Source organism: Galendromus occidentalis, unplaced genomic scaffold, assembly GCF_000255335.2.
Source record: "Galendromus occidentalis unplaced genomic scaffold, Mocc_1.1 scf7180000075836, whole genome shotgun sequence".
Lineage (NCBI taxonomy): Eukaryota > Metazoa > Arthropoda > Arachnida > Mesostigmata > Phytoseiidae > Galendromus > Galendromus occidentalis.
In genome coordinates, this window is record NW_003803826.1 from 99,279 (window position 1) to 109,664 (window position 10,386).

A 10,386-nucleotide genomic window follows, 5' to 3' on the forward strand; every position below is an offset into this window, starting at 1 on the left:
TGGTATGGTATGGTATCGGTATGGTATGGTATGGTATGGTATGGTATGGTATGGTATGGTATGGTATGGTATGGTATGGTATGGTATGGTATGGTATGGTATGGTATGGTATGGTATGGTATGGGGAAACGGACCTTGCAGGGTGACATCACGGAATTCTATATGGAGGTTTCCGTAGCCTTTTATGGGGAAGAGTCTTGCTATCAAGAGGTCACAGTTGTACTTGGCGGTCGCGAGGAACTTGCCGATGTGAATAGTGATCCCAGCTGCGAGGTTATTCAGGTCCGCCTTGGAAGAATAGATGCAATGAGAATGCAGGTTCGTCATTGGAAAGAGTCTAGGAGCCGATGGAGTGGGGAAACTCAGAATCAAGCGATGAGCTCACATCGATATGTTTCAACTCCAGCGTCTTAAGGCCTTCGACCTTGATTCTGTCTACTTGGATGTTCCCGACTTTCGTCTTTCCATTCACGTTGTCAGGCACTGATAGGGGATCAAGGGGCGGGATCTGGAAGAAATGCTCTTTTAGTCCCGAAATTGGTTTCGCGATAGTTATTTCGGAGTCTCACATCTATCAGCGATGAGAGAACCATTAACTTGCTTTGAGCTCTGGTATGCCGGTCCCCATGTTACTCCGGAGGTTTTGCAGGACCTCTTCGAGGTATTTCTTGAATCCCTCATTGATATCCCTATGCTGATCTCCAGTGGCACTGCTATCTGAGGATCCGGAACGAAGGTTTCCCTGAGATTGCTATACGTTACGAAAGCGGTGGGTAGAATGGGTGACACTTCCGTGAACGATGCTTACGGAGCCATTTTTCCATTTCAATTTCCGATCGATAAATCTCACAGTATGCTAAGCCCGATACACCGAGTACACCGACGAGGAATGAGACGAAAACCTAAAGTATCACTCGCCCGACCGGAAATCTGCTCTCTTCCGACTGTGGAATCTCGATTGAATTCTACCTCGTACGAAAGGAAGAAACAAAGTTTTCTTCCTGTCTTTTTACGGAATTTTCAAGGCCGGGCTGCCCTCAGTCGTTTCCTCAGGTTTATTCGCTCCCCGAACATTGAGAAACTTGGCCATGGGATCTTTCATAGCGAGACGAGGCCTATCGAGAATACCGTACGCGACTCATACTCCTCAGCGTATCCAGGAACCCTCCGAATGGGTAAGGGGGTGTGGAATGATAACTGAGTCCCGTTTCGATCTGGGAAGTTGAGCTTGTCGGATCCCTTGGGGAAGGCTATTTCCGTTTCAATTTCCGATCGATAAACCTCACGGTATGCTGAGCCCGATACACCGAGTACACAGACAAGGAATGAGACGAAAGCATCACTCGCCGGAGTTCTGCTCTCTTTCGACTCTGGAGTCTCGATTGAATCCTGCCTCGTACGAGGAACGAAACCAAGTTTTCTTCCTGTTTTTTCACTCCGTTTACAAGCGTCAAAGGTAAACCGAGCCTTAGATGAACACTCAGTCAGAGAATCGGCTGTGTCGAGCCGCAACGGCTCGCGGAATAAACTAATCCGATGACTGAAACCGAAGAGTCCAGAGCACATAAATTTTTAGACAATCTGTCGCAGGCCAAGGCCACGCCGAGATTTTTACACCATTCTCTTTCGGGGGCTGCTGTGGCGGCAGATCCAAGTTGGCAGGAGCAATCGTAACCTGGAATATATTTCTATCTCCTCCGGCAAAGAAAAATGCAAACTTCCCCCCTTAAGCTCCGGGCGAGGCCAATCGGTCCCATCCGAGGTAATTATTACATCTTTCTCAGTTGACAGCAGCGCTTTGCATAAGTTCCGAGAAGTGACTTTCCTCTAGAAGAGAAACTTTTGAAGGCTCTTTCAAGCCATCGATCGAAATCAAGGACCGGAGCGAGTTAGACTTTCCTGAATGAATGGAATCTTCGGCGTCGCGCGTTGAAGCGGATGGTATTCATGTTGACTGCCAGTGCTCTCTGGTGTTCTCTCGAGGGTTCAAATTTGGAGTTGATGTCCCTCGTGAAGCGGTCCCATGAACGGAATCCGCGGGGGTGGGAAGGGAGTGCACTTCAGGTTGAGATGTTTCACTCGCACTCGTAGTGAATCGATGTCTCTTTGCGAACTTCGCCCCACAACACCGATCATGTATTCCTATGTCCTTTTATGAAATGTTCATGAAGAGGTCGGAATCGACAGCGCGCGAGATCGACGCCGCGCCGTTCAGATTCCAATGATTCTACGCGAGACACGAGTATTGAGCATTCAAGAGACACAGATTCAAGAGACAGATAATGTTGCCCATTGTAAATGATTATTCTGTAGACTTCCTCATTTCAACGCACAGTCTGTCAAGATCGGTCGGCTCGCGACGCTCATCGAGAGCCTGTCGGTCCAAGGTTGACGAATGTATTTCATTAAGGTCGAGCCGTTACAAGGCATGCGGCACTCTTTCGAATTACGAGCAATGAAACAATTTCTTCCGTAGTCGATGACTTTCCCAGCTTCGCACGCTTGGTAAACTTCCTTCCTCGAGCGGGCGAGTAAAGCCGCTTGGAAACATTCTCACGTCGATGATATCCTCAGACAGATCTGAGAATTTCCAAGGGCTGGGCGCTCTCAGTCGTTGGCTCAGGTTTATTCGCTCCCCGAACGTCGAGAAACTTCGATCTTAATTTTGATATTGATTTTGATCTAAATTTGGATCTTGAATTTGATCTTGATGATGATTTTAAAACTCTTCGTCATTGATATCGATCGATGATGTCTTGCTTTGAGTCTCTCGATTTTATGCCGAAAGATCATGTTTAGGAATATTTTATTTCGGGAATCGATTCCTTCTTGTGGGCGAGAGTGGACCAGGACATAGGGTAGGATTCAAGATGGCGGCTAACCGTTTTTCTCCGCCGTTCTGACGGAGGATGATGGAAGGGATTGCTTGCTAGAACCCCTCGGAGACGTATACCTGATTCGGAGGAATCGTTTCCTTTAATATAAACTTCCCTCGGTGTACCGGGTGGTGCCAAACTCAGTTTTCCACTATGGGGAAATAATTCGGCCTAACTTCTTCTGGCCCCCAAAACGCCGCCTGCGTACTTTGTGGTCTATGGGGATCATCACCATCATCATAATTCTGCGACATATCTCTATCTCTATATATAAAAATCGCATGTATGTCTGTTTGTTCGCTATGCATTCCATTACCACAGAACATGCAGCCGAAATTTTACCCGATTTTTTTTTTTAATATACCCGAGATTATATACCCAAGAAGGTTTAGCGCCAATAAAATTTCAATTCGCATCGAATTTATCGCTACGTAATCGCGTATAATAACTTGCCGTTACTTCGTCCTCATCGTTATTGTAATGAGCTAATTCGACCAATGGGGTGGCAGTATCGTTATGAACATTGTAGAGTGGTGTTCACGTTGCTATCCCTCTGCTCTACGGGAAATCATTAGAAAAACGTTTTTGAAGCGACCATCATGCCCCCCAAGCGACAATCAATTGGTCGGTCGACACGTTCCGCCGCGAAGCGGAGGGCGACTCCGGCGCTAGAGACCAACACGCAAAGATTCTGTTCGGAGTAATGTTGCTCAATTCCGTGCAAATGAATCATCTGATCATCGAGAATCGAGGTTAGAAATTATTCGTCTTTATACCGCAAACGCCCGACTCAGCGAAAACCATGATGAAAGAGCTGCTAGATTGGCGTGCAATAGAGAACGGAATTCTCGATCTCGACGATCTGAAAGCACTGAATTGAAGTATAGTGCTTTTCATTACGACCCAAGTTGCGATTATAGCCTCAAACCCGAGGTAAGGATCGGCGAAATGAATAAGTCATGCCAATATTGTTGCGCACTCAAGTTCAAGAATGTGCCGCCAGGATTGTGCTGTGCAAGTGGGAAGGTAAAGCTTCCCGAATTGCTTGCGCCGCCAGAGCCATTGTTAACATTGATTTCTAGCTCAATCGCTGAATCGAATCACTTTTTAAGGAACATACGCAAGTAAAATTCATGTTTGTTTCATGGGTGCTCTGGATGAGTACTCATATCGGTTGATGGTTCGAGATAATGCCGACAATCATATCCTACGATGCCGGCAGTTATTCCATCAATTCGTTGTCGATATGTATGCGAAAATTGAGACCGAACGACTGTTATTCATCAGGCTGAATCAATCGAAATTACGCTCAGAGGAGTATGATCATTCACGCGATGCGATAAACAACGATGGCAATGTCAATCCCAGTGAGCTTGGCAAGATGGTGATCTTGCCTGCGACATTTACCGGGAGCCCCAGACATATGCACGAATACGCACAAGATGCTATGACATATGTTCGGAATTATGGTCGCCCAGATCTTTTCATTACATTTACATGTAATCCCGCGTGGGAGGAGATAAAAGCGCTATTGTGTCCCGATCAATCGAGCTCGGATCGCCATGATATTTTCGCACGCGTATTCAAACAAAATTGAAAGCACTCATGGATTTCATTGTCAAACACAATGTTTTCGGAGAATCTCGCTGCTGGATGTATTCTATTGAATCGCAGAAATCAGGATTGCCGCGTGCCCACATTTTGATTTGGCTTATTGAAAAGATCACACCGGAGAAGATTGACGATGTGATTTCAGCCGAAATACCTGATGAAGAACTCGATCCGGAGTTATTTCAAATCATTTCGAAGAACATGATTCATGGGCCATGTGGTGCGTTTAATGACAAATCCCCGTGCATGAAAGACGGTAAAATGTACGAAGCGATATCCGAGGAAACTACTGGCCCAAACTATTACTGGGAATGATGGTTACCCACAATACCGACGTAGGTCACTGACAGATGGCGGGAAAAGTATGAAATTGAAAGTACGAAATGTTGATGTTCCCGTCGATAAATAATCGCTGGGTTGTGCCGTATTCGCCGCTTCTGTCAAAAACGTTTAAAGCTCACATCAACGTCGAGTATTGCAATTCGGTCAAATCAATCAAGTACATCTGCAAATATATCAACAAAGGGCATGATATGGCGATATTTGGAATGGAAAATGCATCTGCTCAATATGACGAGATCGAGCGCTATCAAGCTGGCCGATACATCAGCAGCAATGAGGCGGTCTGGCGTATTCTGTCGTTTCCGATCCATGAGCGGCATCCAGCAGTGATACACTTAGCGGTACACCTTGAGAACGGACAGCGCATATATTTCACGGCGGGCAATCTCCAGTCGAGGCTCCAATCCCCTCCACAGACAATGATCCATTCGCGAGCACGTTGCTCTTCTCAGAAGTACCGAGATACTACACATGGAAAATTGTAGCCAAAAAGTTTCAGCGGCGAAAAATAGGTAACAATGCAAACATAAGATAAACTAAATATTTCAGTCAAATTCAAATGGCCCCTGCCTGTTCCAAGAAAATACATCTACGGTTCGCAGCGAAGCGCGACCGGGCACGCTAGTATATCTATATACATGAAATAATATATATATTATATATATATATATATATATATATACATCATACGCGACTCATACTCCTTAGCGGATCCAGGAACCCTCCGAATGGTAAGGGGGTGTGGAATGATAAACTAAATATTTCAATCAAATTCAAATAACTGAGTCCCGTTTCGATCTGGGAAGTTGAGCTTGTCGGATCCCTTGGGGAAGGCTATCGTCTGACCGCCCGCCGGGATCCGAGCCTGTGTCTCGAGTTCGACTCAAAAGCGGCAAATTGGAGAGAGTCCAAATTTATAATCTGGACCCTTTCGCGACGGAACTCACCGTTGCTGAAGAGCGTCAGCACGAACACCGTTAACACAAAGGTCGAGCGCATTCTCGACATCATCGCCGCAGTAGTAAACTTGTCTGTCGTATTAACACGCGACGCACCGATGATATAAAGGTTCACGGGTTGAGCCTTTCCCTAGTTGAAATCACGAAGCTAACCCAGGAAGCAGCAGTCCGATAGGCTCCAAATGGAAGCTCTCGTTGGATCCGAAGGATTTAGGAACTCTCCGTCGGGCTCTCATTCGAGATAAAAATTCCAAATCGGATTTAGCCGAGTATTTTCACGCGAATCCATTTTACCTACACAAGAGTAGGATTGAGAGGGATTCGCGAATATCCCTTGACTTTGGAGCGCCGCTCTTGATCTCCAAGCAGCCCTTCTGGCGCCCTAATCGCGAACAACACCGAGCTCAAGCTAATGATTACTCCCTCGACTATGGATCGCGCACGAGAGAGTCTTCGACTGCGTTCAGTATTGCTTTGCTTACTTGGGGTGAATTATATCAAAATTGAGCGGATAGGGACCACACCGACCATGGGAAGAGTTCTCGACTCATGTATTCATGAGCAGCTAGCAGTGTGACTTCGGAGAGCATATGTGAAACTGGAATACTGCGGCGTCGCTTTTCATACGGCGGAAGGCGGCGGGGGGGAGAAACTGAAAAACTCATCGTTGCGTTGGAAGGGTTTCGGAACTTTCAAGCGAAAGTTATGCAAATTCGAGTGCCCGAACGAGATCCCGAGAGCTGCTTGTGTGCGAATGTGTCCCTTTGCCCCCTCCCATCTGAGGAGGTCTCCAAGCAGGAGGAAGTACGCCGCCTGAACTTGCGCCACCGATCCTCGATCTCGTCGCGAACTTCTACGAACTCCAGCGGAGAGCGGGCCCATACATCTGGGCGAGCGTATAACGCTCAACGGTGACCCCCGGATAATGTGTTTCGGGACAACTTACCCATCAATTCAACTGACGAGCCGCATATGATGGGAAAGGCTCTGAGGGAGCGATGACCTCCAACGAGCGTAGTCGTCGATGCGAGAACACGCCTCGCCGAATTTCCAGGACTCGAGCTCCGATCCACGCCTTGTATCAATTGAGTAACTGCTCCAACGGTACTACGTCTCAATCATTCCTATTTCTCAGGGAGTCTCGATGTTCGATTTCGCCTAGAATCAAAATTGCCATTCCCAGCATTGGTTCCTCTGGCTCGCGTCGACGGGTTCCGCCACGAGTCCGGAGCTCCAGAGTTTTTCCCACGATCAGACTTTGAGGGATCAAGCTCCATGCTCGTCGGAGTCCTGGAAACCGATCCCCGACTGTCCGGAGCGGCAACCGATACGAGTCTACCTAATCCATGTGACCTTGTCAATAATGCTCCTAATACCAGCAACGAAACATCCTCAGGGAAATAACATTAGCGAAATAATCCCTCGGTTTCGCTCTCGGCCGGTCCGGAAAGTTGGCCTACTCACCGAATCTCGCCGAGGAGAGATATACCGTGAGCCGTTATTCATGCCGATCAGCAGAGGAAATCCAGCAAAACTTTTCCCCGGAAACAAAAACTCTGAAAGACTTGATACGCAGCCTCCATGACTCCGAGCACGGGCCCTACAGGTGACCCGAACGTGTCATATCGTGATGCGCCTATAGATAGGGATGCGGGGAGAATTCCCCGGAGGAAACGAAGAACACACAGCTCAATTAGAGTGTGGTCGAGGAGCGGCTCTCCTGCCGGCCCTAGCTCGTTGACATATCGTTCCCTCCGTGGTGCTGTGCGATAGGACCGCGAGCGGCACGGGACGGGCTTGCGCGTCTTCCCCTCATTCTGGAAGATGCCTCTAACGAATTCCACGCAAACAGTTGTACATATTAGCCCTGTGTCGTCGCCAGACTTGACCGCTCGCCGCTTTATCGCGACCAGCTCTCTGTTTCCTGCTACGCCTCGGCAGGATCCCCTCTGGGAAGGGAGAGGGGGACGGAGAGTCATCTCAGAGGATGCTTGCCCGTTCACTCGTTCGTTTCCATCTCCATGGAGAATTCATTCTTCCGACTCGCACTGCCTGTGGCTTCCCATGCGGTGGCCTGCTTGCTCGCTTCCCCGCTGCCTTTTATTCATTCCAAGTGAGCGAGCGAGTGAATGAGTGAGCGAGCGTCTGGAGGAGCCAGCGAGCTTCCCCCCTGCTCTCAGCAGCGAAGTTCCCCTGTCGTTCTCAATGTTTTCTTATTTCCGTTGGGGCTCCCAAACACACAACCACGATTGTCTCGTGAGCAAGTGGAATGCTCCGCGCTCTCAGTCTCAGAATTTCGTGTGCGCGCAGTCCGAAAATTGCCCGATAATTCTCCCCTGCCGACCGATGCAACTCGATTGTTGTGCCCGAAAAAACCCTCCCGCCTATCTCGTGACCCGAAAGTCCAGATCCGGACGTCGTTGGCACCGTGCTTATCTCAGCGACCTGCGAGAATGATAACGCTTTCGATCTACCTGTATGGTATATGCATTAAACACATAGGATGCCATGCATATGTAAGTCAATGTGCTGAAGTTTCGATACCAGGGTCCTGACCAAAAATTGTCACTTACCAGAGCCCCAATTCGAATTCCATCAAGAAAGTCGGATGCGGGCTCATGATCTGCTGATCGATCGGCTATGCATCGCTCAAGGCCTCTGACAGCCACAAGGAAGGAAAAAGCGTGACGATGACCGAAGAACACTCTGAGACACCGAAGGATCGGTGTCTTCTGTTTCTAGCGTTTCTGGTCGAACGATCGTTTCCCGGTTCGACACGGGCCAGAGGACAGGGACATTTGCAAACGATCCGTTCCGGAGAAAATTGTGGTTCGCGGGATAATTCTAGAAAGAATAGAATTTCAGGGTCATCAGTCGAGGTACGAGTTCCAAGCAAGGACCAGGAGGGAGACGAGAGACCGACGGGGAACGACGAGACGGTTCGGATTCTCGGGACATCAGTGTGATGGAGGGAACGATTGGAGACGCGATGACTTTCGAAGAGTGGATCCCGAGGCGGAAGTCGAGAGAAACCCGACGAAAGTCTAACCACGGCCGTGTTGACCACTAACCGAAGACTGGAAGGAGATGGAACAAAGGGTGAATGTCTTTTCCTTTCCAACGGGCAAGGAAAAGCGGAGCATTGAACTCTGGGATCGACAGCCTCCTCTGCATCTCCATGACCTTTTCTCTGTTCCGCGAGTCTCACCGCCGCGTACGCGAATGTCCCCCTCCTCTCGTGGATATCGAATCGGGATCGCGGGAAAAATGAGTGAGGTCGTTCGTCACCTTGAGAGTCCCGAAGCGAATGTCTGACCCGCAACCTGTGTCATTCCCAAAACTTTCGCCTACGCAGGTACGAGCTCCACGGACCTCTGTCGGCAGTTTCCATTCAGTTCCAATCCCGCTATGCAGCGATACGGTGCGCCTGTTCTCGTGTCGAAGAGTTTACCCACTCGGCTGTCCACGCTGGCGCTATTGCGAAGTCTTGACGGTGTCTTGCGCGTGATTATGGATCGACGAAAGCGTGACAGTCATGCTATATTCGGAAGTCTCTCCAGTTCGAACGGCGGTTTTCTCGTGGTTTCTTCGCGAGATTCTTCTCCGAGCACGACAGATTTCATATTCCTCTTTCGCGGACGCCGCGGGATGTTCCTCCTCGACAGATTTGAGCTCGAGGAACGCCGGGACCACAACGGAACGGAGCTCGCGAGAATCCGCGGGAGTCTGGATTTTTGTGCAATTCCTTCTAGACTCGGGATTCCCGAGCCTTGATTTGATTATTCCCTCAGTTCGATTTTTCGATTCTTGCTCCTGCGCTGGAACGACATCTCTCGACCGGAGGTGAGCTTCGTCGAAACGGAATACGTTCGCTCTCGTTTTTTGATGACCGAGAGCGTGCAGTGTCCTCAGGGCTCGTAGCTCAATTGACCCGTCTCCAGCGATTGCCCGCGGTAAATGAACGAGGCAATCCTGTTTGATTAAAGTTGTCACCACCTAAGAACTAACCCTCGTGCGTCCAACTACTATCGGCAACATAAGACAATTCGCTAGACAAGTGGAACCCAGTTGTCTCCCGAATAACTTCTTTCGGCTTCTAAGCCTCTCCTCGGAGGAACTTGTGATTACGTCAACGCAAAAAACGCTTTGTTCGCGTGGCTGTCAATTGATGCCGTGTTAGATGTCCAGTCCAACCTTCAGTTTGCAGCACCGGGGAAGCGTCCTCGTCTGCTCAGCGAGAGATTAGATCGCTGATTCGAACGAAATTCGAGGAACGGAAAACTCAGGAGGGGCGAAAGTTATTGCAACATTCCGGTGATTTTCGGAAGTCCTGGATTGTAATCGAAGCGTCAGGACCCCGCGGGGGATATTCAACAGAGAGTTCGCGCTCGAATGGAGCAGCCCATTCCCCTCCTCGAGACAAGATGGTCTTGGGAATGACCGCGGACCGCGTTTAGATCGAATGTTTCCGCTGGAGAAGCTCTCAGGGATCAAAGGGGCCCTGAGTGGTCCGAAATGGTGCTGTGGTCTTCACCGGGAGCGGAAACGGTTGAGGTGGCAGCGAGACCGCTATCTGAATTTTGGTCTAAATGTCGGTG

At 49.0% G+C, this 10,386-nt stretch overlaps 1 protein-coding gene across 1 annotated transcript in view; it reads right to left on the reverse strand.

Annotated features, from left to right (window-relative positions):
- LOC100905459 (Juvenile hormone binding protein 5) overlaps positions 1-5,862 on the reverse strand; it is a 7,168-nt gene extending 1,306 nt beyond the window's left edge. The window contains exons 1-4 of the mRNA XM_003738209.2: positions 5,777-5,862; positions 602-717; positions 386-508; positions 135-288 (exon numbers count right to left, since the gene is read on the reverse strand). Of these exons, the coding sequence (XP_003738257.1) occupies positions 135-288; positions 386-508; positions 602-717; positions 5,777-5,840 (457 nt within the window). The 5' untranslated portion in view covers positions 5,841-5,862. The remainder of the gene's footprint in view (positions 1-134; positions 289-385; positions 509-601; positions 718-5,776) is intronic.
- Positions 5,863-10,386: the final 4,524 nt, after the last annotated feature.